We start from the raw sequence: 27,894 nt of genomic DNA on the forward strand, positions 1-27,894 counted from the left end.
TTTTTTTTTTTGCATCTTTTTTGTCAAACTCAGTGGTAACTTGTGACCCTCAAGGATGTTGCTCTGGTGTAGGTTTCCTTTTAACAGTAGGACTGCATGATTATCTACTTAGTTACTGCAAAACCAAATAGGAACACAAATTGAATAACAAAGTTGCCCAGAAATGACAATAATTCAGTTGCAAAGTAAAAACAAAATGAAAAGGTGTTAATCTCATCACAATAACAAAATATTAGAAACACTTATGCCAGGATTCTGAAAGAAGCCAGGCTGATAAATCAGTCAAATCTGAAAAATTTAAAGGTTTCTTATTTATTTTGGTTTCTTGAGACAGGAGCTTGCTATATAGCCCAGGCTGGCCTTGAGCTTTCAGTGATCCTCCTGCCTCAGCCTCCTAAATGCTGGAATTATCATGCCACCATGCCCAGTTTAAAGACAATTTAATAGATGTTGTTCTATTGATTTTTTTGGTTATTGATATTTCTATTATACTGTATTTTTAGAACAGCCAGGGAGGGGAACTTGGAGGGGAAGTAATCTGAATATAGGCACATTTCTTTAACATCGTTTGTGACTTTAGTTCCAGGAAACAGAAGTGGACAAAGGGACAGGTCTTCAGTTTGTGTTCAGTTAATCTAATGAGAAGCAAGGCCGGGGCCATAGCTCAGTGGCACAAGTGTCTATCTGGCAAATGTAAGGAAGGTCCTGAGTTCGATTTCTGGTACCAAACAAACAAACAAAAACAAAAAGAAGCTAAAGGGATTTTTTTTTGGGGGGGTCGAGGTGGGGACTGGAGAGAAACTACCGGAGACAGTTGGCTTTCATAAATGTAGGTCAAGATAAATTTCTTTTTTTTTTTTTTTTCTGGTACCTAGAATTGAACTCACAACTTCACACTTGCCAAGCAGGTGCTGTGCTGCTGAGCTAAATCCCCAGCCCCGGTCAAGATAAATTTTGGACTCAATTCTAAAGGATTTTTTTTTGTCTTTTGAGACAGGATCTTGCTATGCAGTTCAGGCTGGCCTTGAGCTCACTTTGTAGCCCGAGCTGGAATAAAAGGCCTTCTCCGTGAGGATGCAGCAGGGAGCCCACATCAGAGGAAGGCCAGGTGGGGACACAACCAGCTGGAAGAAGCATCAGCTGGGAAGCATATTTTGACCAAAATCAGTTGTTTAGGAGCCAGCTTGATGGCAGTTGCCCACACTATACAATGTTAGATGTTCCTGTTTGTGAACATGATGCAAATCCATTTTTACTTGTTGGTGGTACTAGGGACTGAACACGGGGTCTTCACTGAGCTGTATCACCACACACATGCCCCCTTTTATCTTTTATTTTGCAAATCGGAAGTGGTTGGAGCACTTCCTTTTTTTTTTTTGTGGGTTTTTTTTTTCCGGTACTGGGAATTGAACTCACAACCTTGTGCTTGCCAGGCAGGCGCTGTGCCACTGAGGTAAATCCCCAGCCCCTTTATTTTTTATTTTGAGACAGGATCTTGCAAAGTCACTAAGTTGCCTATGCTGGATTTAAACTTGGGCTCCTTTGGCCTCAGCCTCCCAAGATGCTAGGATTACCGATGTGAATCTGTCATATCTACTGGATCAATTTTTTTCCTCCCACTCTATCGGGTTAATAATATTCTGTCGTTATTGTGGACTGATTAGGTCCACAATCTCCTGAATGAGTGTACAGTGCAGGCTAAATAAAAAGAGGCACATGGAATGATTTCAGGGTTCCAGGAGGATCAAAGCCCTCTCACAGAATTTGAAATTCTTTCAGGGCTAAGACTAAGACCTTCTCTGGGTGGCCCGTATTTATTTAGTTATCAGAAAGAAGGGAGGAGAGTACTCAATTAGGGTGGAATCACTTAAGGACTTCTACAAGTAAGGTATTAAAGTAATCCTTAATAAGGATTAAATTAATCCACCCAGGAGTGAGATGCCTAAGGCTATAGTCTTTACCTAGTTGAGATCGGATCCAGGTGTCCTTGGTTGTGATCTTGTCTTATCCTTTGAGGTTTCCCAGCTTCATCCACTATTACAGGCCTTAGTAGGAATTAGTGACTCACAGAGGTTCACTTACTATGAGTCCATTGCCCACTTCCAGACAAGTGGCCTAGGCTTTGGCTAGAGTCATAAGTAAACATAAAAAGCCAATTTAAGTCCTGCTCAGGGCTGCTTCATAGTGCTCTCCATCACCACTCAACATTGTGTTTTTGTCATCTGTCCTTGCTGATGTTCATAGCAAGTATCATTCATGTTCATTATTTACACTATCCCATTATATATATGAATATACCATGATTTATATGGTGGACTTTTGTATTATTTCTAATGTTTTATTATTGTAAATAATAAAAGTATCAGTCAGTGCTTACTAGAGAAACAGATTTAATAAAAGATATACAAATATAAGAGTTTACCGTGGCTCTCCAGAGTCAGGTGTGGAAGAATGCAAAAGGTCTGTGTTGTGGACCCAAAGGCTGCAGTTGAAGGTCTGGAACTCAGTGTAGTGTCCCAGGTGAGTCCATATCAGGAGGCCGAAGATTCTGCACTGGAAGTCAGGAGAAAATTTCCAAGTCCCACGCGAAGGCTGGAGCTCCTCCGAAGAAACAGAAGCAAGCCTTCCCTCGTCATTTCCCTTTTATCCTACTCAGGCAGCAAGCCTGTTGGCTTCTGTCAGGGCAGGTCTTCTCTCTGCAGTAAATTCCCACAGCCACATCCAGAACTATGCTGATGCAATTTAGTCAGCATTTCTTACTCAAGCTGACAGTCACGTAACTATCACAAGAAACGATATTGTAGTGAAATTCTCATGAACTTTTCTGAGTCTGTATTTGCAGGAGTTCCTTTACGTTGGTGGAGAAATCTTGAGTGACTAGGTCTGAGCATATTTAACCTTACTAGGTCCTGCCAAAGTCCTATCACTTCCTATTGTCCCACACGATTGTTAGCGGTGGGTAGGGACAAACATTAAACATTTTTGACCATGTAAGGTGTGAGAAATGTCTGCTGTGACTTTTCATGAAATAAGCGTATTGCTCTGGAAATCAAGTATTTCCTTAATGAGTCACCCTGGAGGCTCAAAATATAAGCAGGAGTAGAAATTCCTTCTGCTCCTTCTGGATTTGAGTTTGGTGGTGCAGTTGGGAGCAGTGGGGTTGGGGAGAAAAGCAGACTCTCTAGTTTTCAAGCCTGATCCCTCCAGTTACACCCAGCACCTGTCACATTCCTCACACCCCTGTTACGGAGTGGGGCAGAGATTCTCAAAGGATGAGTCATTGCAGCATACCTTCCTGGGGCCCAAGCCTTATCCATGTTTTCTAGCTGTTATTGCTTAAACACTGAGGAGGACAAAGGTAACTTCCTTAAATCATCAAGGAGCAGAATTCTAACTCAAAAGTTCTCATTGGATACATCGAGTGTCTCTGAGCAAGACAGGTCCTTTGCTTTTTAGGGCTGTAAGGCACGATATCATTTTCCTCTGAAAATGCTAAAAGTGACTTTGAGCCTCAGTTCTACCAAGGCGGGACTCTGATTTTATTTCCTTTTAAATCATTATCACTTAAATTACAAACGCTGATTACATACCTAATGGGAGCTAGCCACTGTGCAAGGTACTGAGGAGTCAGTAGTAAATAAATCAAACCCAGAATGTATTACTCTTCTGATTTAGAGATTGTAAAATTTACAAGCTAGGCTGGTTTAATCTGACACAGCAGCTACAGCACAACCATGGGGAATCAAGAGGAGGGATGGCTGTGCTTAGATCAATGCCTATTACTAATGACGAAAGCGTTACGAATTCATGGTTAAGAGCTGGGCTTGGTGGTGCAAGCCTGTAATCCCAGCACTCTGGGAGGCTGAGACAGGAGGACGGCAAGTTAGAGCCTGGGCCAGGCAATTTACTGACTTAGACATAAGAGAAAAAGAAAGAAAAACAAATGTTGGGAATGTAGTTCGTGGAAGGCACTGGGTTCAATCCCAGTACTGGAAAAAATAACAACAAAAACCCAAAATAAAACAAAAAAACCTTGGTAAGACAAAAAGAAAGTATCATATGTTCAACTTGTAACAGTGTTCATTTTTTTTCAAATTACAAAGCCAATTCATGCTCTTTGTAAAAATAAAATGGGAGGATGTATAAAAGTGTTAAACTTTTTTCTCTACTTCCTCTTCCATGTCCATCCTAGGAGGTGACTGCTACAAAATGCTTGGTGTGCAATCTTTCTCAAATTTTCCATGTGTATTGAAATATATGAGTATGTTGTGTAATCTCAGTGGCTCAGGAGGTTGAGGCAGAAGGATTGCAAGGTCCAGGCCAGCCTGGGCAATTTAGGAAGAATCTCGTGTCCAAATGAAAAGTGACAAAGGGCTGAGGATGCAGCTCAACATTAAGGTCCTGGGTTCATTCTCCAGGACGGAAACACAAACAAAAAACCTGAAGCCCACATACTGTCTCAGTTACTTTTCTCTCATTGCTGAGACAAAATACCCAACACCCAATGTTAAAGGAGGAGAGGTTTATCTAGCTCAGAGTTTGTGGAGGTTTCACTCCATAATCAGCTGGCTCCAAGGCAGGGTGGCATGGCAAAGGGGCATCACACAGGACAGTTAATGGCACCTGCAAGGTAACAGAAATAACAAGGGTTTTAACAGCATCTCTGCCCTTTTCATCTTATCCACACTATTTTAGGGTGGGTACTATTCACACCCTTAGTCCTGGTGCCCTTGACCATAGCATGGCACCATGAGGCAATCCCTGCATCCCACACACTAGATCCAGCCACCTCTGAAAAAGCCCCACCTATGACTGCATGAGGCTTTGGGAGGACATCTAGACCAAGCCATAACACATATCTTTCAGTCAATTGTCGGGTAGTTTCTTCATTATTTATTTTCTTATTCTTACCCATTTGACACCTTCATTATATTATTATAAAAAATTTTAAAAAGACAGGTATATAACATAGCTGAGTGTGGCACTGGATAACTGTAGTCCTAGCACTTGGGAGGCTGAGGCAGGAGGATTGCTGCAAGGCCAACTCAAGCTATACAGTGAATTCAAGTCTAGCCTGGACTACATAGTGAGACCCTGTCTCAAAAAGCCAAAAGCAACAGCAACAAAAACAAAATAATATACTTAATATTAACTTTAGCAAGTCATGATAAAGATGATAAGTCAACTTTATCAAGGAGTTAATATTTTGCCATATTTACTTTGGGTATTTTTAAAAGTTATAAGATATTGAAAGAATATAACTCCTGCATACTACTTTCTTGTATCTTTTATACCTCTCTCTCTCTTTTTTTTTTTTTTTTTTTTTCCAGCATCAGGAATTGAACTCACAGCCCTGTGCTTGCCAGGCAGGCACTGTGCCACTGAGCTAAATCCCCAGCCTCTTTCATACCTCTCTTTACCCAAAACAATCATTTTTCTTTTGCTATATGCTTTTTAAAAAATGCTTTTATACTTTAATTATATATATATGCCTCAAATATTTATTTTCATGTTTTAAAACTGACATATTAGCCAGGCGTAGTGGTGCACACCTGTAATCCCAGCACTCGGGAGGCTGAGGCAGGAGGATAGCTGTGAGTTCGAGACCAGCCTGAGCTACAAAGTGAGCTCAAGGTCAGCCTGAACTGCATAGCAAAACCCTGTCTGCAAAGAAGAAACAAAACAAAACAACAAAAAACAAAAACTGATGTATTATTACTCCTATTGTAAGTGTAACAGAATATCTTTTTTTTCCTTTGTATTTCCCAGAATGAACAGCCCTTATTAAACATCTTGGGTATAGTTCCATAATTATTTTTATTTATGAAGCCTAAATATTTTACATACCCCATTTTTTTTGGCAATACTGGAAATTGAATCCGGGGACTTGTGCATGCTAGGCAAGTGCTTTACCACTGAGCTATACTACAAAATAAGGCTCATTTAAAAAAATGTAAATAACATATTATACTTTGCATTCTATACTTTGCAATTTTATTTATTTATTTTTATTCTATTTTAAAGATATTTTGTTTTAAAGATAAAATAATTTTTATTTTATTTATTTTAAAGATAAAAGAATGAAAACATAACAAACAAACAGACATAAACAAAACAGCACCAAAACATAGAAGGAATACAGAATTTCAGACAAGGGGATAGGAAATTAACAATGGTTGTTGTATTACATATTGTTATCTTCACGTTGGTTACCCAGTTGAACAAATATAGGCATATAAGACTGAGCAAACAGTTAAACATTAACTGTTCCTTTCCATAAAGCAATAGAAATTAGTAGTACAATTATCTTAGCTATCTTGTGTATACATATATACATACTTTTCTTTCTTTTCTCTTTTCCCTCATCCCAGTTGTTCTTTCCTTTTGAGCAGTTTCTTTCCCTTTCACAATATCTATTGTGCCTTTCAGATTTTATTTACTCTTTCAAGTTCTTACATTAGGAAGGCAATGTGGTATTTACATATGCAGGTCTGATCCATTTTTATTTATTAACCATTTATATTAGCATATACAAAATTAATCTTTGTTTTTAAGTTTTGAGACAGGGTTTCACTGTGCAATTCAGGCTGTCCTTGGACTCACTACTTAGCCCAGCCTGGCCTCAAACTCAGAGTGATCCTCCTGCCTCAGCCTCCAACATGCTGGGGTCACAAGCCTGTGCCACCACACCTGAGTTAACCTCAATTTTTAACAGTCACATAGCACTTCATTCATTGATACACTATAATTTATAGATTCCAGGTAGAAATTTAGACTATTTCAATTTTTTTACAAAAGTACTTCAGTAAATATGTATCTATTTTTGCATACTTGGGACAATCTCTTTATGGCTTATATTAAATGGAAAAACAGGTGTTTGTGCAAAACTACACATGAATAGTCTTCCAGGAGGGCTCTTGAAAATTGAACCTGGAGCCTCTGCACAGAGCTACATCCCCAGCCCACATTTTATGTTTTATTTTGAGACAAGGTTTGCTAAGTTGCTAAATTGCTCAGAATGGGCTTAAAGTAGGATCCCCCTACCTCCCCTCCCGTCCCCAGTGCTGGGATTATACGTGTGTGCCAACATGCCTGGCCTGTGTGTTCTTTTTAAAGCAGTGCCTTGGGTGCTTCTTGTATTAGATGGTGTGGTGCAGTGAAAAGCGGTTGTTTGTAAATCATGGGATGGTAACTTCCCATCCATGCTGGGTGTGGTGGTGCCTACCTGTAATTCCAGCACTTGGGAGGCTGAGGCAGGAAGATCCCTCAAGTTTGAGGCCAGCCTGTGCTACATAGTGAGATCCTGTCTCAAAAAAGATAAAAGAAAAAAATGTTCCCAGTCTAACTGCAGTTCTACATCACCAACCGCGTCTGAAATGACTTATGTCCAGGATTCAAGTCTCTCTCATGTAAAATGCAGGATTTAAACTAACAACCATTCCAGTAAAGAAAAATCTGTAAATTTATAATTTTTATTATCACTGCATGTGTAGCAGATTCAAGATTTAGAAAAATTGCTCAGTGTGGTGGTACATGCCTGTAATTCCAGCACTTGGGAGGCTGAGGCAGGAGGATTGTTATGAGTTCAAGGCCAGCCTGGGCTACAAAGTGAGCTCAAGAACCTGAACTGCATAGCAAGAACCTGTCTCAAAAAGACAAAAACAAAAAACAAAAGAAAATGAAAAGAAAAAAATTACATATAAAAGTGATCCCGTTTTGAGATGGGCGAGGCCTCCATTATTTCCAACAAAAGTGGTTTTGTTAAACTTGGTTGAATCACGAATATTTGCAAGGGAAAAATCAGAGATTAGTCTGATTTTTAGCAGTCATCTGGCCTCCAGCCTGGAATCTCTGGATTATGTGGCCACTACCGTCCAGTGGTGACAGAGGTGAATTCCAGTCAAGATATTTTCAAGTATCTTCGCTGAGAAAGAACAAACAATTCCTTCAAACAGGCTAGAACGATCATTTACTGAACAACAGCTACAAAAAATGTACAGAGCTCTTACAGTATACTGGAAACTGCTAGATGTTAGAAAAATACACACGTTTCTTGCCCTGGAAGGTAGATGTGCCAGTAGAGATGAATATAATGTAATGAGAGCTGGAACATGTCTAAAAACGTTGTGGGGTCACAGAGGTGGTTATTAGGTTCTTTAGGAAAACGGAGTGACACTTTCAGAGAAACTGATACTGAAATTAGACTCAATGCTTCTTACCAATGAATAAAAGAGAAGGACATTTCAACCTGTGCAAATATGTCCTGCAGAAATAAAAATGGTACAGGTGAGATATTATGGCAATGTGATCAGTTCACTAAAGAACAGCATGAGAGACTGAGGAAGGTGGTGCACTTTTTTTCCTGGAGATTATTATGTACTTTTTCTTTATTCTATTAGTATACTGACTTACATTTGTTGTTTTTTTCTTTTTTCTTTTTGGCTTTTTGAGACAGGGTCTCACTGTGTAGTACCACTGGCCTTGAACTTGTTTTTTTTTTTTTTTCTTTTTAACTCGTTTTTGTAGGCCAAACTGGCCTTGAACTCACAACAATCCTCCTGCTTCAGCCTCCTGAGTGCTGGGGTTACAGGTGTGAACCACCGTGCCTGGCATGATTTTCAAATACTAACCTTAGATTTTTGGGTACACCCCAATTGGTCACAGTGTGCTGTGCCTCTTTACAGATTGTTGGATTTGTTTTTTGGTATTTTTTTTAAAGAAGTTTTTTAAAAAAAGAAGAAGTTTTGGTCACAAGTAATAGTGATATCCAATTTTGTTGTGATATCTTTGTCTCATTTTGATACCAAACTAATGATTGTCTCATATGGATTAGTTAGGAAGTGTTTTTTTTCCTTCCTCTTTTTCTTCTCTCTTCTCATAGCACTCATATAGATCTATGCTATTTTTTTCTAAAATGATTGATCTTTGCTGGTGCTATGTGGCTCTGGAGTTTTCTTGTGAAAGGTTCTAAGTTATAAATTCAATTGCTTTAATACATAGTCAAATCAATGCTATTAATGTTAAATTTAGGCTTAAATTTAAATGTTGTAGTATTAAAACTATTGCCAGGCATAGTGGCACATGTGTGTAATCCCAGCATTCAGGAGGCTGAGGCAGGAGCATCGCTGTGAGTTTGAGACCAGCCTGGGCTACAAAGTGAGCTCAAGGCCAGCCTGAACTGCATAGTGAGACCCTGTCTCAAAAAAGCAAAAAAAAAAAAAAGGAAAATATTATTGGATGCCTACCATGTGAAGAGTGTTCTGCAGATGAAAAAAGCATATTTTCTGGCTCTTTGAAGCTTATCCCTTAATAGAAGATGTTTAAAACCCAGTAACACATAAGGCACTGTTATGAAAAAAGATTTCCTGCCTCTGTGGAGCTTATACTTTAGCAGAAGACGTTTGAAACACAGTAACACATAAGGTACAACAAGATTGATCAGAATGGAAGTTAGTGCAAGCGTTAGAAAAAAATTATTTACTGTACCTAAGAAAGTCACAGGGAAAGTGTAATTCAAGATGATATATATATATGAAAGTGTAATGGGGCTGGGGATCTAGCTCAGTGGCGCAGTGCCTGCCTGGCAAGTGTCAGGTCCTGAGTTCAATTCCCGGTTTAAAAAAAAAAGTGTAAATTTACCAAACTGACAGGCCAGAGGGAAGTGCTTCAGGCAGAAGGTTTAACGCTTGCAAAGGGATGAAGACTCAGGGAACCAGAAGTAGTTGAAGATTACTGAAATTTTAAGTGAAAGGTTGGAAGTCATAGAGATAAATCTGGACAAGGTCTGGACTTCACAGTAAGCTAGCCTAGATAAGGAAGGGAGTTTTTTTTTTTTTTTTTTAGGTTAAGAGTATGAAAATTTATTGGAGAAAAGAAATAGGGGGCTGGGTGTAGCACACACGTGTAATCCCAGCACTTGGAAGGCTGAGGCAGGAGGACTGCTATGAGTTTGAGGCCTGCCTGGGCTACAAAGTGAGCTCAAGGCTGGCCTGAACTGCATAGTGAAACCTTGTCTCAAAAAGGAAAAAAAAAAAAAAAAAAAGAAATGGGGAATAGGAATGAGGGGCAGAAATGAGGAGTAGGAATAGCTCCTGAGAGATAGGAGGGGTCCCAATGCGTTGCCCAGAAAGCAAGTTTTAAACCTTGCAACAGTTTGAATTTAACTTACAGGTCTTGGGAAGTCATTGAGGAATTCTGGGCAGAGGAGTAATCTGATGCAGATTTTGGTATATGGTAGATTGGACAAGGACTAGAGTGGAGGTGTGGTACGTGGCCAGGAGAGCAAGTTCAGGAGACAGATGATAAAATATTTATGTTATAGAATGAGGAGTAAAATGGCCCTATGTTTGCCCACTTGATGGTCACTGATGTGATTATTATGGGGTAGGAGAAAAGAGAGCAGTAAATTAAGAATCAAAAAGACTAGCATTGAAACAGTGAGGCAGTAAGTATGAACTACGTTTAATAGGAGAACTTCAAATGTATATGAAGTGATAAGATAGACAAGAGAAATTTAAAGTTGTCCTAAGAGATAATGAGACAAGGGCAATGTAAATTTATGAAGAGAAAGAGGGAAAATAAGGAGACTTTTTTTAAATATGGAAAGAACCTGGATATGCCTCTGTGCTGAGGAAAGGGGTGAATGGAAAATAGGAGTTTTAAAATATGGAGAAGAAAGGAGATTATGGATGGAGGCAGGTCCCTGAATAGGTTGGGGAGCAGAGAATCTCGGCACACACAAGTGGAGAAAAGGAAAATAGGTGGAGGAAGATCCAGACAGGATGATCAATAGCGTGGCATCAAATTGAGAGAATTCAGACAAACATTGTTTTCCTAAGGAAATAGTAGGTAAGGTGGTTTGCCTGTCAGAGGAAGAACAGAAAGCTTAAAGTTGAACGTGTGGGAAGAGCAGCAATGTTTGAAACTGTTGAAGGGAATTTATGGTTTATATCTAGACGTCCCCCAAGTGTCTCATGCACCCGTAGGTGGGGGTTTGGAAGGTGATTGGGTTATGGAGCTTGTAGCTGACTTGCTGTTTGGAAGTGGGGTCTGAAGAGGTGGGTCACTGGGGCATGCATGACCCACAAGGGTAGAGCCCTCCCTTCCCAGCACCTACCCCACTCTCTGCTTGCTGACCTCCATGTGAGCAGCTTTCCTCTAACCAGGGCCTTCTTCTACATAGTTTCTGCCTGGAACCTACAGAGCATTGATTATTAACTAAAATAAAACTTCTCTTTTAAGTTGTGGGTATCAGGTATTTTGCCCTAACGATGAGGAAAGTTGCTAAGACAGGAATGAGAATAAAAATCAGCAATGCCAAATCCGGGTGTTAATGGCAAAGCTGGGACTCAAATCCATAAAATTCTATGCACACCAATCTCTAGAATTGTGTGATTCGCTCTTAGGGGCATAATAGAGGTAAATGGCTTATACATGCTTAAGGTCTTTTGGGTTGGCTTTGATAGAAAAGGAAGAATGAAGGCAAGAGCTGAAACAAAGAAGAGGAATAAAGAAGATAATGTGTTCAAGATTTCAGAAACGGAGCTATTTTGGGTGATGTAGAAGTCACGTGAAGGGCAAGGAGGTGAGATGGGGTGGAGGTAAAGATGGTTTAGAGGTCAGGCAAATCATATGAGCTTGCAGATCTCTGTGATAGCAAGATTTGACAATGAGAGGATGTTATGGTTTCTATCTAGATGTTTCCCCAAAGCTTCATGCACTCATAGATAGGGCTTTTGGGAGATGACCAGATTTTGGATGTATGATACTCATCAGTGGAGTCATCTAGCTAAAAGTGCTATTGGGAGGTAAAGTTGGAGAGGCTGGGTCCCTCCTTCCTTGATCTCTACTCCCCACTGCCAGGTCATGAGCTGTTTCTCCTCTGCCATGCCACCCTGTCTTGCAACCAGGGGACTACAGACCAAAACTTCTATAAACTGTGAGCCATAATAACATTTCCTTCCTTAATTGTGGGTGTTTGAATATTGTGTCCCAGGGATGAAGTAACTGAGTCATAGGAAGAATGTGAAATGGTAAGAAAATGAACAAGAGTCCTACAGTGCTGCTGACACATAAGGGGGAGAAAGGGGAAACAGTGTGGTACAGTCACATCATCTAGGTTTCAGCTGAGATCGCAGAGTCAGAAACAGACCACTTTTCTTGCCCTTTTTCCACGTTTTCTGTGAAGATATTAGTTAAAAGGCCGGGGGTTTAGCTCAGTGGCACAAGGGCCTGCCTGGCAAGTGCAAGGCCCTGAGTTTAATTCCCAGTACAAAAAAAAATATTAGTTATATATACATACAAGTGTATATATATATATTCTCTTCATAAAGTTTTATTTTTTTCTTCATAAAGTTTTAAAAAGTGGAATACATAGGGTAGAAAAATAATGGTTGTTCTCATCCCAAGCACATATGTTTTGAGACCATTTTTTAGTGCACTTACATGTACAAAGAATATTTCCTTTAGTTTTGGCATAAATTGATAATGCTGTGTTTTTTTGCAGTTGGTTGTTTGTTTTAATTGTGACTCTTTCAGTGGCCTGGTGTTCATATGTGATCTCTGCCTCTAGTGTAAATCATCACATAGTAATAGATATGCCATTAATTATTTCCTATTCATAGATATTGATGTTTCCATTTTTTCATGATTACAAACAGTACCATGTCATTATTGTACATACTTTTTGTGCCTATATTCTGTAAAATAACTATTGATGAAAATTTTATTTAATTAAATTAATTAATTAATTTTTCTTGGTTTTTTTTTTCCCAGTACCGGGAATCGAACTCATGACCTTGCGCTTGCCAGGCAGGCGCTGTGCTGGTGAGCTAAATCCCCAGCCCCTATTGATGAAAATTTTAAATTGAAGCTTATTTTGATCAATTCTGCTAAATTTTCCCTCAAAGTACTAGACTAACTCACATTTTTGTCAATAATATTTGAGAGTAGCAAATCTCCACCTTTGTAACAGCAATACATATAATTCCAATATGTAATATAATTCCAAAATGTTGTAATTTTAAGATATCACTTCCCAAGGAAGAGGTATAATTGAACCAGTCAATATAATGAAATAACAAAGGCTGCTACTAGTGTAGTGAGCTAAAATGAGTTACATTGTATTTTGGTTTTGCCACTTGCCTATGTGCTAATTAAGTCATTTTTAGTTACAGTGTTGCGGTAAGTTCATGTCTGGAGAGTACAAGGAAGACATTTGTGGATAATTCCCTAGCATTTATCACTATAGACCTGAGAGCAAACAGTGGTCTTTAGATAGTTCATTATGCTTCCCAAATTTGTTAGGAAAACTTGTTTGAGCTGATCCCATTGAGCTTTTCCCTCCATAGCGTTAAATTAATTTCTTTTTGGTACTGGGAAATTGAACTCAGGACCCCGCGTTTGCCAGGCAGGCACTTATGCCCCTGAGCCATATCCCCGGCCCCATAACGTTAAACTAAAAAAAAAAAAAAAAGAAAAAGAAAAAAAGGAACACAAGCTAAAAATGCAGTTTCAACAGGTGCTATCTTGGAAAATCCGAGACGAGGAGGTGATCGACAATAAATCAGGCTGGGCATTTTGGACGTTTAGATTCCCGATAGTTAAGCTCCTCCATACATTTCCTGTAGGCACTCAGTCTGGGATCACAGATGGCAGGATACTACAAGATATTGTGGTTGAAAAGAAGAAACTCTGCCAGTTTTCAAGATGGTCCGGATTCGCCTAATGACTTCCCCCCGCCCCCGACCTGCCTCCGGAAGCAACATGGCGCTTTCCCTCAGCACCTCTCCAGATTTCCATTACATGTAGTCTGGTACAGGCAGGGCATCTTTTGCCATCATCCAAGATGGCGAGCCATGCGCCCCCAAGGTTTCCAGGTTTCAAAATGGCTCCCCAAACCCGCGCCGCCGAGGAGGTTAATCTCGGGAACAGAACCGAAGGCTAGTGGAAGTGACGAAGAGGAAGCAATCGCGCATCGGAACCCCGCCCCTAACCCTAAGCCCCGCCCTCAGCGGCGCACAGAGCGGAGCCAAGATGGCGGCTGAGTTGGAGTATGAGTCTGTGCTGTGTGTGAAGCCGGACGTCAGCGTCTACCGGATTCCACCCCGAGCCTCCAACCGCGGCTACAGGTACTAACCCCGAGACTGCCGCACACGCTCACCCGTGGGGGATGACGCTTGTCGCCTTAGGTAGCATGCTGCCCGCTCCAACCATTGCCACCGATGGGCTGTCACCTAGCTAAGCCACCCTTCTCTCAGAGTCCTCTTTCCTTGCTTCGCTTTCACTCTGGACTATAGCTGTCCTTGTTTCCACTCTTTGAAATTTTTCTTCTGTTTTATTTATTTTTGTTACCACTCTGCATCATCCTACCTCTCCTCCCCCACATCCCTGGGGACATCCATCTGCTCCCCGTCAGGCGCATCCATTCATGCCTGCTTCTTCGCCAGCCACTTCCCTTCGTTCTTCCCTACGTCCTTCAGCTTGCAGTCTTCATCACACGTCCGTTTCCAAGTCCTCGTGCACACTCCTGGTTAATCATTGTGTTGCTGGTCACTGTTTGGATGATGTAATTTAATTCTCTGTACTGTTGTCATTTTTGCCATTGATATCATCATTCACCATTCGATCTTCTTTTTTTTTTTTTTGCCAATAGGCAAAGGTTATATGTTTGCCAATTGTTGCTCATTACATTTCTTTTCATTATTTTTTTTTTTTTTTTGCTTATATAGTATTTTTTGTTTTCCCTCACTATCCCTTTAACCTCTCCTTTAGTATTTCCTCTGAAGCTAACGCATTTTCTCTGCAGGGCCTAACAAACCTTGTAATCCCTTGACTGTGAGGGAGCTGAGGACGTTACAGACGTTTGGTAATTGAAAGAGACTAACCCTGGCCACTTAATAGCTGTATAATGTGGGAGCAGTTCTCAGCCTTTCCAAGCCTTAGTTTTCTCATCTGTAAAATAGAAAAAAAATAAATGCTAGTATCGTATTCTTATGGATCTCACAGGGGATTTGGGAGAGTAAAATGAAATCGTATACTGGATATGAAAGAATGTAGGATACATTAAAACATTATAATGTTTTTATTTGTCTTTTGGACCCATATCACCATGATGATTTTTCTTGTGGTATTTGTCATTATCTTGGCTGAAATGTTATTTTCTGCTTGTGTTCATTTTGCCTGTACCAGAGGCGCATTCATCACAAATCTGTATCTTTGTGCTTGCAGACCTATGCACTAGGCCTGGTGAATTGTACCTCTTGACAAAGGAGATAGTTCTACCTTTAGAAAGCTAGCAGTCAGACCCCGAATTGACTGTGAGTAGCAACTAGAATGCTTTTTGGTCATGGGCACTACATAATTATGACTCACCTTAGGCAACACGTTTTTTGGGAAGCTCTGACATTCTGGTTTAGGAATTGTCTCTGTGTGCTTCTGTAGCCCCCTCTGCTTGTCTCTGTCATTGTGCTCTTCATTCTGTACTGTAATGGATTGTTTAGTCTCTTTCGTTGAGCAGACTCTGAACAGAGTGAGTTCTTTTTTGACTTTGTACCACTCGGGTCTAGCGCATTGTCTGGCACATGGTGAGTACTCTTAAGTGTTCACTGAGAGAAGAAATTAGATAATGCAGATCAGCCTAATTACATAACATCAATCAAATTGCTAAAACAGGTAAAAAAGCTCATGATTTCAAACCTTCTACGTATTTCCAGCTTTTTTTTCTGTTTTGTTTTTTTGGGAACTGAACTCACGACCTTGAGCTTGCCAGGCGGGCGCTTTTGCCGCTGAGCTAAATCCCCAGCCCCTAGCTCAGTGGCAAAAGCACCTGCCTGGCAAGCGCAAGGTCCTGAGTTCGGTTCCAAAAAAAAAAAAAAAAAAAAAAACCTGCTCATAAATCCCCAGCCCCTTCCAGCTTTTAATAATACCTCATTCTTTTACTTGTCTGCACTCTCAACTTTGACTTCTAGTTTACTCATAGCCTTTTGTATTAAGTGCATTGGCCTTATTAAAGCAAGTTCTTAATTTTTCTTTTATTCTTTTTCCATTACCGTCCTGTGTTTTCCCTACTTCTTATTGGCATTTCTTAGTTTTGAACAGGCATTTTTAGATACTCTTTTAGTGTAGTAAATGAACAGAACAGTTTGACTTCATTTATTTACTGGGTTACCTTTGGCAAATCACTGAATTCTTCTGAGCTTTAGTTTTTTCATCTATAAAAACTGATCTAGCCGGGCGTGATGGCGCACGCCTGTAATCCCAGCACTTGGGAGACTGAGGATCATTGCGAGTTGGAGACCAGCCTGAGCTACAAAGTGAGCTTAAGTCCAGCCTGAACTACAAAGTGAGCTTAAGTCCAGCCTGAACTGCATAGTGAGACCCTGTTTCAAAAAAGACAAAAAAAACCCCCAAATAACAAACAGATCTAACCAATACCTTTTAAAGAGCCTATCACTTAATTTTCCTAAGAATGGTCATAATGCCTAGTAGACATACGATAAATGTCTTTCTCTTCTGTCCTTCCTATTTCTGTCCCTGCTGCACCCACCCCCGTGTGTGTGTGTGTGTGTGTGTGTGTGTGTGTGTGTAGTAGGGATTGAACTCAAAGCTTCATGTGACATGCTGGGCAAATGTTCTACCAGTGAGCCACATCCCCAGCCAATAAATGTTATTTTTCTGTCTTTTTATCTGGTTTTTTTTTTTTTTTTAAATCTTTTTAGCCTTTCTTGCTTTTTACCAGAACCCATTTTATTCTGTGAACATTATTTTATTTTATTTTTTCCTGTACCGGGAATCGAACTCATGACCTCCCACTTGCCAGACAGGTACTGTGCCGCTGAGCTAAATCCCAAGCCCCCTGTGAACATGATTTATTCTATAGGCTGCCATTAAAGGATGAACTGGGATTTTTGGCAAGCAGAGGACTCTTTCCTTTGAGTGACTAATAAGATCAAAGAGATTAAGTGACTTTGATTTGCCTAGTACAAACTGTTAATTTCTTTCTTTTTTTTTGGATTGGGAATCGAACTTAGGACCTTGCACTTGCTGGGCAGGCACTGTGCCACTGAGCTAGATCCCTGTCCCCCAAACTGCTGCTTTCTAAACTTGCACTAACCAGAATTTTAGATCATGAGGACAATTTATATTGATAAGAAAACTTACAAAGAGTAGAAAATGATTTTTCCAATCTATAAAACTAATAAAAAATTTATCACTGTTGTCCCCTTGCTAATCAGTATTAAACTTTGTAGTGTGTGTTAATGGAATACAAAGAATACTAAACTTTAAAATGAACCATTATTACTGTGGTATTGTTTTTTCAGGAGATGGGGAAACAGGGTTTTCATGGCTGCTGTCAGGGTTTAATAAAATATATCTGTGGAATCTCACTGTGATTCATAATGATTCATACATGAAGCTTTTTTGCTAAGGTAAATGAACAGTTCTTCAGGCAAGATTTTGGAGTGGGAGATGTACTGATGGCCCAAGGCTAAGGGAAATTGTTGCTGTGAGTGTCCATTCAGTTACTGAGAAATTTTTAAACATTAGGCACTAGGTACACAAGATAAAAAAAAAAATCTCTCTGAAGAAACACATCCAGTGGGCTTGTTCTCATGTTTTCAACTGTCCACTTGGGCTTGTATCTAGGGTAAGCATGAGTGTTATGGCTAGCATAAGCAATAGCTTCTTAAAAATTAGTAGGTAGAGACTTGCAGATCTGGATCAGAATCAGGGTACTTGAAGGTGTTTGAGAACAGAGCATCAAGAAGAAGGAAGGGAATGACAAGGATTTATTTACAGATCCTGTTCAAAACCTCTGCTGGCTTTAGTTTTACTTTCCTTTCAGCCTTTTGCTTACTATCTTACTAAACTCATTCTTGCTCAGAGATACTTGATTGGTAATTTTCTAGCCTGTGAGTATCAGTCTTAGATTCTTAAGGGGTGAGTTATTAATAATTTAATTTGCCCTTCCCTCTTTGTGCTTCTGGCAAAACAAATGCAGTCACAAATGCAGTGTCTTGTAAAACTGGTCACAAGCAGTGTTTTAGGTTTCATTCAGATTCACGTACGCACAGATTGTAAGTGTTCCATGTGTTGTAATGTTTTCATGGACATTTGTGTCTGCATTCCAGATGTCTTTCCTGAACTCTCATCTCTTACGTTCACTTTCCTGTCCTACCTCTTGTCTTGAAAATTCATTAGACCTGTCAAACTCAGTGTATTCAGAACTGATCCCCTGACTTTTCTTCCTAGATATGGTCCACTTAAGGGCTTTGTTTCAGTTACTGGCAACTCTTCTGTCAGGCTGAAAGCCTTGGAGTCATCCTTGACTTTTTTCTTTTCTGCCATACACCTAGCTAATCTATTAAAAAAAATTCTGCTGCTTTTACCTTACGTACATCCAGAACCTATCCAGTTTCTGGTACTGTCTTTTCTAAGTCATCAGCATGACTCACTTAGATTGCTACGGTAGTCTAACTAATCCTCCTGCCTTAGCCATCTTGTCCCTACATCTTTTTTCCATACAGCAGACAGAATAATCCTTAGAAATGGTAGGGAGATCAGGTCACATATCTGCTTACCCCCCCCTTTGACTCAGGAAAGGGTGAAGTATTTTCATGGCCTACAAGGCCTTGCATTGCCTGGCACTCTGTTACCTTTGCTACTTGGTCTCTTACTCTGTTCCAAGCACAGTGATTTCCTTGATGTCCCTTAACATGCCAGGCGTGCTCCCTCCTCAGCCCCGTGTGCACTAGCTGTTTTCTGTATGGAGAAGGTGTTTCCTCAGGAAAATGTGTGGATAATCATCTCACTTGCTCCTCATTTTTGTGCACATTTCACCTTCCTAATGAGGCCTACCCTGACCTTCCTGAATGCTGCTGTCCGATACTCCTACTGCCCCCCGCATTTCTTTACCTGCTTCTTCATTTCCCTTTTACCTTAGTATTTATAACCTTCTGAGATACCAATTATGTTAATTATTATTATTTTTTATTACCTGTTTCCATTGGAATGTAAGCCTCACAAGTAGAAGAATGTTTTGTTTGCCATTGTATCCGAAGTGTCTAGAGTAGAACCTGTGGCTTAGGAAGAGCTCTGCAGTTTAGGGAGAATCTCGTACAAAATAAAAATAAAAATAATAAAAACAGGCTGCAGGAGTGTAGCTCAGTGTAAAGGCCCTGGATTGAATTCTCAGCCCTGAAAACAAAACAAAACAAAATCTCTGTAAATATTGATTGAATTCAGTGAAAGGTAATAATATGTTTAGTGATTTTTACTCTGAACATTTCATTTGGTAGGTAGATTTTATTATTGCCTGCTCAGTAAAACGTCATTATGTAGACTGTCCTGTACAGTATGAAAATAGCATCATTATGAGAAAGTTTATTTTTAAAATTTTTAGTTAAAATTTTTTTTTTAATGGTGCTAGGAATTGAACCCAGAGCCTTACACATGCTAGGCAAATTCTCTACTGTATACCCCAGCTCCAACCAATTTTACTTTGAAATTTCTGATTTTTTTTTTTTTGTACCGGGAATCGAACTCAGGATGTTGCGCTTGCCAGCCAGGCACTTGTGCCGTTGAGCTATATCCCCAGCCCTTAAAATTTCTTTTATTTGTACTTTTACATGTTTTTATACTTGTCAGATTCTAAAGTCCTCCACTACTAACCTTGATTTTTACTTGCTTTGGACTATATGTAACGTGACACGTGTATGAGGCGACCATGAATTATTCTTATTTACTATGTAGGAAGAATGGGTGACTCCAGACAGGGGAATGGAACTGTGGCAAATGATTCTGAGAAGGCTTTAGTACATTGAAATGCACCTGAAGGCTGAGGCTTCCCATTTTCCTGTCCTAGGGCATCTGACTGGAAATTAGACCAGCCTGATTGGACTGGTCGCCTCCGAATCACCTCAAAAGGGAAGATTGCCTATATCAAACTGGAAGATAAAGTTTCAGGTAAAGTGCAGGTGACTGCCTAAGGTATCAAGGATATTGGTTTGGAATGCTTTTATAAGTGCCTTCAAGTTGGTGACTGGAATGGAAATAGCTGTTTCTGTTAGAAAAACTTTAGAAAAAAAATTAGAATTCTAGTTTTTGCTTTCTTTGCTCAGAGAGCTTCTTTTTCTTGTCTGTCAGGGGAGCTCTTTGCTCAGGCACCAGTAGAACAATATCCTGGTATTGCTGTGGAGACAGTGACGGATTCCAGCCGTTACTTTGTAATCAGGATCCAGGATGGTACTGGTAAGGGCTCTGGGATTTTGAATGGGATGGAGTTAGGGAAATAGTCAATGTACTGCACTTTAATAAAATTGTGTCCTTATTGCATTTCTCTTATTTCTGTTTAATAAAATTGCTTCCCCTTTCTCTGAAGTTGTTATGGTTGCTGACAGAGAAGGATTAATGTGTTGTTTGTAATAGATGTGAACACAAGTTTAAGATGTGGTAATTAGTAGATAGAGCTTAAGTAAACCAAATGCCTGTCAGAAGAATTAAGACATTTTGTTCATTTATTGTTTATGGTGTTTTTTGGTGGGACTGTCTTCAATTATCAGTAACTCTCAGTCATTTGTTCATAGTTTATAACAGAGGCTGGCAACCAGAGACAGAAAAATAATAAATATTTTAGGTTTGTGGGTTATATAGTCTATATTGAAACTAGTGTACTTAGTTCTGTTACTGTACTGTGAAAATAGGTATACACAGTATATAAGCAGATTGGTATGTCTTTGTCAATAAAGCTTTATTTAAAAAACAACCTGTGGCAGGCTTTGACCATGGTTTGTATGTAACTTGCCAATTCCTGATCCATGAAAATATGTATATTTTTTGTCTTTTTGAGACAGGGTCTTGCTGTGTAGTGCAGGCTAGCCTTGAACTCACTTATGTAGCCCAGGCTGGCCTCAAACTCACATCAGTCCTCCTGCCTCAGCCTCCAGAGTGCTGGGATTATAGGAGTGCACTACCATACTCAGCTGTAAAAAGATGTTTTACCATCACAAATGTTTATCTAGTTGGGGAGTTGTCATATTTTCACTGGGCAGAAATTTTTACGGGGAACCTTTCCTAGTCTGTCTGTTCCCGTCTTTTTCTTAGGGCGCAGTGCGTTTATTGGCATTGGCTTCACGGATCGCGGAGATGCCTTCGACTTTAACGTTTCCTTACAAGACCACTTCAAGTGAGTAAAGCTTGTCTTTTGTTACTAAGTTAAATGTCGTGGGTACTGCTTCTCTGTTGAATGGGCACTGTGTCTTTTACCCCCTGGTTTCTTTATTGAGTAAACTAGCTCATGGTGAATGTAAATCTCCCAGTTCATCTGTGTTTCCTTAACTTATCTCTGTATTTCCCTGTTTCCTTTCTGCAGAACTGATTATGGTTTTAAACCTTGCTCATTGGCTTGTTTATGCCTCTGGAGAATTTGTCATTCTTTTAGGTAGTGGGGGAGGCGTGCCGTAACAGCAGGCTGCATGCAAGTGTGTGGGGAGTTATACGCCAATTTTGTTAGTGTATGGAACTGATGAGTTTTATGCGTGTTTCTTGAGCTCACCTGATTTTGCTGCAGCAGTGGTGGTCAGCACCATGCATATCATCAGCTTCCTCCTGGCACAGGCACACCTCTGCTTTTCTGCTTCAGGACTCTCAACTTGTGGAAGGCATCTCAGTTAGCACAAAGTGTAAGCTGCAGGGATTAAGGCACTAATGTCCACTCTAGGCAGCCCTCAGCCATGGGGAGGGGAGTCGGTGGCTAGAGGCCCTCTTTTTCTGGTGTTGCTGGGGATAAAACACAGGGCTTTGCACATGCTAGCCAAGTGCTTTACCACTGACCTATACCCTTTGCCCCTTTACAGAAGGACAAATCTAATGGGCATTTTGCTTGGTTCCCCAGTGGGTCCTCAGTGAGCCTGAACCCTGATTGGCCTCTTGCTTTTTAAGTAGATTTTCTTTTTCACTCTTCATGGTCTCTCACTCTGCTTTCTGGAATCCCATATCATATAAACTGAATGTACCCAGATTTGTGTGTCAAAATTTGCTTTTAGGGAATCCTAAACTAAGATCACATACTGTTTCCCAAAAGGTGGGTAAAGCAGGAAACTGAGATTTCCAAAGAATCGCAGGAAATGGACAATCGTCCCAAGTTGGATCTAGGCTTCAAGGAAGGACAGACCATCAAGTTAAGTATTGGGGTGAGTACGGTTTTTTAAAATTTTATTTTCTTGTTCATTTTTTTGTTATGGGTACGATGCTGGGGCTGTAACTCCCAGCCTTGTGCATGCTAAGCAAGTGTCACCACTAAGCTGATCCCTGTCCTACTTTTCTGTTTTTTTTTTTTTTTGTCTTTTTGAGACAGGGTCTCGCTAAGCAGTTCAGACTGGCCTTGAGCTCACTTTGTAGCCCAGGCTGGTCTCGGCCTCGCAAGGATTCTCCTGCTTCAGCCTCCCAAGTGCTGGGATTACAGGTGTGCGCCACCACACCTGGCCTTTTCTGTTGTTTTATAAGCCTGTGACATCTTTCCTTTTCTTTTACCCTCCTTGTTTTTGCAGAACATTACAACCAAGAAAGGAGGTGCTTCTAAGCCCAGGACTGCAGGAACTGGGGGCCTCAGCTTACTTCCACCGCCTCCCGGAGGCAAAGTCACTATCCCCCCACCATCCTCAGTCGCCATCAGCAATCATGTCACCCCACCACCCATTCCAAAGTCTAACCATGGAGGTAGCGATGCAGGTAAGTCTAACACTTCCAACTTTGGCAAATCACGTCCTGATTTTAATTGGGTAACACCTCTTTGCCAAGGAGAGTACTGATGTTTTCACCAGGAGATGGTGCTTGGTGTTGACAAGACGATTCTGGCAAGGGATCAGAGCTTTTCTGGCAAACAGAGTCATGGTTCCTACTAGGTTCTTTGGCAGATAATACGTTGTTGTTAGGAAGATTATTCCTTCATTGTTTATTAGTTAGATGCTAGTAGGTGTGTGAGTCAGACGGATGCAGATTGTGGTCATGGCTGTAAGCATTTATATCTGAACACACTTGGTAAATATGATTTATATTTTTTGACTCTCCATTTTCTTATCTGCAGAATGGTTATGTAAAACCGTCCTAGGATGGTAAGGTCAAATGATTGAGAGCACCTAGCTTGGCTCTTGGAACACTGTACCCAGTTAGTGTCCCCCCCGCCCCCCGGTACCGGGAATTGAACTCACGACCTTGTGCTTGCCAGGCAGGCACTGTGCCGCTGAGCTAAATCCCTAGCCCCTCTTCTTTCTCTTTTTCTTTCTCTTTTTCTTTCTCTCTTCCTCTCTCTCTCCCTCCGTCTCCCTCTTTTATGTTCTTTCTCATTCTCTCTATTTTCTTTCACTTATTCTTTCTCTTCTTCCCTTTGCCTCCTCCTTTTATTGTCTTTCTCATTCTCTGTATATCCTTTCACTTATTCTTTCTCTGTCTGAGGATTAAATCTAGGGGCTCATACATGCTAAGTTAGTGCTCTGCCTTCAACCTTAACGCTGTTTCTTAGTCTGTTCCATTTCTTCTGGACAGTGATTGGGAGAAAAGAAGACACCTAGGCTTGTATTCTTCCTTTCAGTGTGGTGGAAAAAAGAACTCAAAGAGAGCTGAGAGTATTAGAACTTAAAGGAGTTTTCCTAAGATTAGAGAACCAGATTTAGAAACTGGGAGCTTTAACTTGATGTCTTGGACAATGCAGCCATTTTTTTTTTTTTTTTTTGTACCGGGAATTAAACTCAGGACCTTGCGCTTGCCAGGCAGGCACTTGTGCTGCTGAGCTATATCCCCAGCCTCTCCATTTTTTGAATTGATTGCTAAAGGTAAGCTTTCTCTTCATAGAACTTTTGAGATGAAAATACAGCCTACCTCTATTGGTATGTGTCACCAGAAGGTTCTAGGGATAGTATCTAAGATTTATTTTATTTTTTTGGAACCAGGAATTGAACCCAGGATCATGTGCATGCCAGGCAGGTGCTGTGCTGCTGAGCTATATCCCTGGTCCCTAAGATTTATTTTTTAAATTAAACTTTTTGAGCTCATTGTAGATTTACATGCAGTTGTAAGATGTGTTACAAAGAAATTCTGTGTGTCCACTGATACATTTCCTTCAGTGGTCACATCGTACAGAAGTGTTGTTGAGTGTGGTAGGACATAGACAAGCCATCCTCCGGTCTTGCTCAGATTTCATCTGTTTTACATGTTGTCATTTGTATGCGTGTATTTCTGTAGGCCTCGGTGGTCTCTCGGTGGTCCCAGGGAGAAAATGGGAGAGGATTTAGAAAATAAAGACAAGGAACAAAAGCTGGGGTCAGGTGGAGTGGCCTCTTACCTGATGGACAAGAGAACTGAACTACAATAGTAGGGGCGTTTATTTACACACTTGCAAAGTTAGTATCGCGAAAGGTAATGTTGCCTAGTGACTAGCGACTGTAATTGTCCAGGCAGGAAGCTTTTCTCAAGACTGAGGTAGCTCGACTGCTTGAGGCACTCTGGCTCTGTCCTGCCCTCACACATATGATCAATTTCCAGCTCCAACTGCTCCCAACAATTTCTTCAGTTTTATTTTTTTATTTTATTTTTTTTTTGCAGTACTGGAGATCGAACTCAGGAACTTGCGCTGGCCAGGCAGGCGCTTATGCCACCGAGCTATATCCCCAGCCCTTTTCTTCAGTTTTATGCACCTTTATCGTCACTGTGTTTATGGATCAACCATCATAGGCTACAGAATAGTTCCTCCTCTACAAGGATCTTTTGTTTTGCCCTTTTATAGCCACACCTGTTCCCTCCCAGGTTTTCTTTCCCCATCCCTAACACTTTGTGACCAGTAGTCTATTATAACTGTTGCTTCAGGAAAGTTTTGTAAATGAGGTCATACAGTGTATAACCTTTTGGGATTGCTTTTTTTCACATAGTGAAGTTCTCCTGAGATTTACCCAAGCTGTTGAGTATATCATTAGTTTGTTCCTTTATATTATGAGTACGATTCTATAATATGGGTTACCACAGATAAGTGTGGTTAACTACAACCTTAGAAGGACATCTGGATTTTCAGTATTTGGTTTTTACTAATAAAGCTACTCTGATATTTATGTATAGGCTTTTGTATATGTTTTCGTTTATGGGATGCTTAGGATTTCTTGTTTTCTTTTTTCTCCTTTTATTTTGTGTTCAGATATCCTTTTAGATTTCGATTCTCCTGCTCCTGTCACAACACCAGCACCAGCTCCAGTTTCTGCAAGCAATGACTTGTGGGGAGACTTCAGTACCGCATCCAGGTAGTGGGTGGGGGAAACTAGCACATTGTCATTCAGGGTGGAGAAGATTTGCACAATTGTGTTAAACTTTGATCTGCGACAGGGGGATTTGAAGATTGTAATACAGTTGTTTGAAGTTCTTGGGAGGGAAATGGAGGAGTATTTGGGAGGTTGAAGTGTGAATGGGAGATTTTGGGTCTTGGTAAGTAAAATTTCTGATACATAGTCTAAGGAATTCTGGATGTAATTTCTCGGAAACTCTTTGGTAAGGAATATAGTGGTTATCTTAATATTGTGTCTTCGGATTTCTCTGTGTTTTCCTGTTTTGCAGTTCTGTTCCAAACCAGGCCCCGCAGCCATCCAACTGGGTCCAGTTTTGAGTAGCATTGGTGGGACATCAAGTATAGACTTGAAGAATAAAGACGACCTCGAGGGCACCAATCTTTGAGGGAGGTTAGGAACCCTTTCTCCTCCCCAGAACCAAAATTAATGGACAATCTTTTTCATAGCTTCTCCATTGTATTCAGGCTGATGTATGTCACTCCCCTACGTGTTACTTGCTGTGCGGCCAAGAAAGCTCTGTTGTGTCCTGCTCATTACCCTGGCAGGGGGTAGTGGATCTTGTCATACCTGTGGCTGACTGCGCACGGTGCAGAAGGCCAGTGGCTTCTTCAGAGGGGAGTGACCTCTAACGTTTGTAAAGATTTTGCCCATCTTCTGAACTCTTGGGCTTATTTCAGAATCATCTCATGACCCTGTGTACCCCTTTGTAAAGCCCTCTTCACCAATTTCAGGGGAAAGAAAAGCTTGAAACTTTCTTTTTCCTTAACCCAAGACTCTAAAAATGTATAGGCTGACGTCAGTATTTACAAATGTCAGAATTTTGAAGCCTGGACTACGTAGTGACTTCAAGACCAGCCTGAAAATACATAGTCAGACCTGTCTCAGAAAAGAAGAAGAGAAGAATATGGGTAGAGGCAGGTTTGGAGAAAGCTCTGTGTCCTGGGTCTCTTGTTTCCAGCCTCCTTCAGGCTTCCCCCGTTCAGTGAACAGTGAACATCCAGTCCTGGGCGCAGCTCCGTTACCCTCTTGAGTGTTTACATGTCTCTTCCTGAGATGAAAGGGTTGTGTCGGTAGCGCTGCCACTATTCTTTGGTGTTTTTTGAATAGTGCAACATGTTCGAGCAGTGGGTGTTTCTCAGATGGAGGAGGCTCAAGGGGCTGTGCTTTCCAAATTATACAAGTGTTGAATTTCTTGCAGCACCATCTGGTTGCTGCATTGGAAGCACAGCATTCATTTGTAGTCACCCTTTCATTTGACTTAAAATTGAAGAGTTAGAGTTTTTAACCTAATCAGTAGAGCAGAGAGGTTGAAAGCACTTAACTCTCATTCAGTACCCACATTGCCTTGCTGCCTGGGTATCTGACCTCTTTCCATAAACATTTCTTTTCTAATCCATCTGACTCTTCAGTAGAAAGCTGCTATTACATATATTGTCATTTATGAAGGAAGTTGGGGAGTTACAGTTTTCTTTCCGACAGGTTTTGTTTCAGGCTTTGATACCCTCTAGCAAAAGTATCTTCAAAGCAAGTTGCTGCCCTACCATTTCCTTTCCCTCTGCCCCACCATTCCTTTTACAGTGCTGTGAAGAGAGTTCCCTGTCTTAGGGATTATTATTAACTTAACCTATCTATTTTGTTCGTTAATGGACTGTTTGGAGGATTAAATGGAAAGATATAATTTCTTCCCTTAGTAACTATTTGAGTATGTACATTCTGATTGAAGGGGGTAAGTCCTTCTATTTAGTTTCAAAATACATTGTTTCTCCTGGATTTCCTTCTCAGCTTTTTCTAACTTTGGGTCCATTTTTTTCATTGCCTCCCCTTCCAGGCAGCTCTAATTCTTGCAGAACCATGGCAGGACATTTTAAAATTTCACTAGAAAACACTAAAGAAAAGTCTGTAGAATCACTAGTGACTACTGGGAACCTATTTTTCTCAATCTTCCTCCATGTTGTGTTCTTTGTATTCTCAAGATGATAATATATTATGTATTTGAATTGCTGAAAAATTGAAAATGAAGTTAAGGTATATGTATATAAAGCAGATGCTGTATTGGTGCAATAATGGTAATTAAAATATAGAAAAAGGTGCTGTTTCTTTTATCTTTTGTCTATTTAATTACCTTTTAAATTTAATTGACCCAATACAAACAGGCAATAAAAGGGTAATAAAATGACATATATATGTATTACTCAGTTTTGAGAAAGAGGACTTTTAAGAAATTGAGACTGGACTTCTGCTCATGGTTTTAAACCAACAGAGTGCCCCTTAAAGTACATAATGATTTATTATTTATTCGCTAGTGTAGTTAATTTCATTTGAAGATAGAGATAGGATTAAAGTCAGAGTCATAGACTGGAAATTAGAGAAGATCTTAAGAGATTTAGTGATACAGAAGATGAATCAGAATAATAATATAACCTACTTTACAAAAAAGTTCTTTAAACTGAAACAAAAGTTGCTAGTTAGTAACATGTAAATGTGTGAAAATATAAAATAACTCACTTGACCAGAACTTCGGGGAAGATGGTAGAGTAGTGAACAGCAGAGAAAGAGCCTGAGATTTGGT

The 27,894-nt window shown here is 40.2% G+C and overlaps 1 protein-coding gene across 1 annotated transcript; it reads left to right on the top strand.

Moving 5' to 3' along the window:
• Positions 1 to 13,526: 13,526 nt before the first annotated feature.
• Positions 13,527 to 27,414, top strand: Necap1 (NECAP endocytosis associated 1). Its single transcript, XM_005378916.2, has 8 exons — positions 13,527 to 14,129; positions 19,865 to 19,965; positions 20,146 to 20,250; positions 21,103 to 21,184; positions 22,082 to 22,190; positions 22,548 to 22,728; positions 25,181 to 25,283; positions 25,594 to 27,414. Exons 1-8 carry the CDS (start codon positions 14,035 to 14,037, stop codon positions 25,640 to 25,642), a joined length of 825 nt encoding a protein of 274 aa, XP_005378973.1. The 5' UTR covers positions 13,527 to 14,034; the 3' UTR covers positions 25,643 to 27,414.
• The last annotated feature ends 480 nt before the right edge of the window (positions 27,415 to 27,894 follow it).

Source organism: Chinchilla lanigera, unplaced genomic scaffold (assembly GCF_000276665.1).
Source record: "Chinchilla lanigera isolate Chin_1 unplaced genomic scaffold, ChiLan1.0 scaffold00012, whole genome shotgun sequence".
Taxonomy (NCBI): Eukaryota; Metazoa; Chordata; class Mammalia; order Rodentia; family Chinchillidae; genus Chinchilla; species Chinchilla lanigera.

Bases quoted from the DNA above. Each gene is read 5' to 3' on its own strand.
- Necap1 (XM_005378916.2), top strand. From the start codon at position 14,035: ATGGCGGCTGAGTTGGAGTATGAGTCTGTGCTGTGTGTGAAGCCGGAC. The intron at 14,130-19,864 runs GTACTAACCCCG...TTCCTGTCCTAG, and splicing joins GCCTCCAACCGCGGCTACAG to GGCATCTGACTGGAAATTAG. The intron at 21,185-22,081 runs GTGAGTAAAGCT...GTTTCCCAAAAG, and splicing joins TCCTTACAAGACCACTTCAA to GTGGGTAAAGCAGGAAACTG.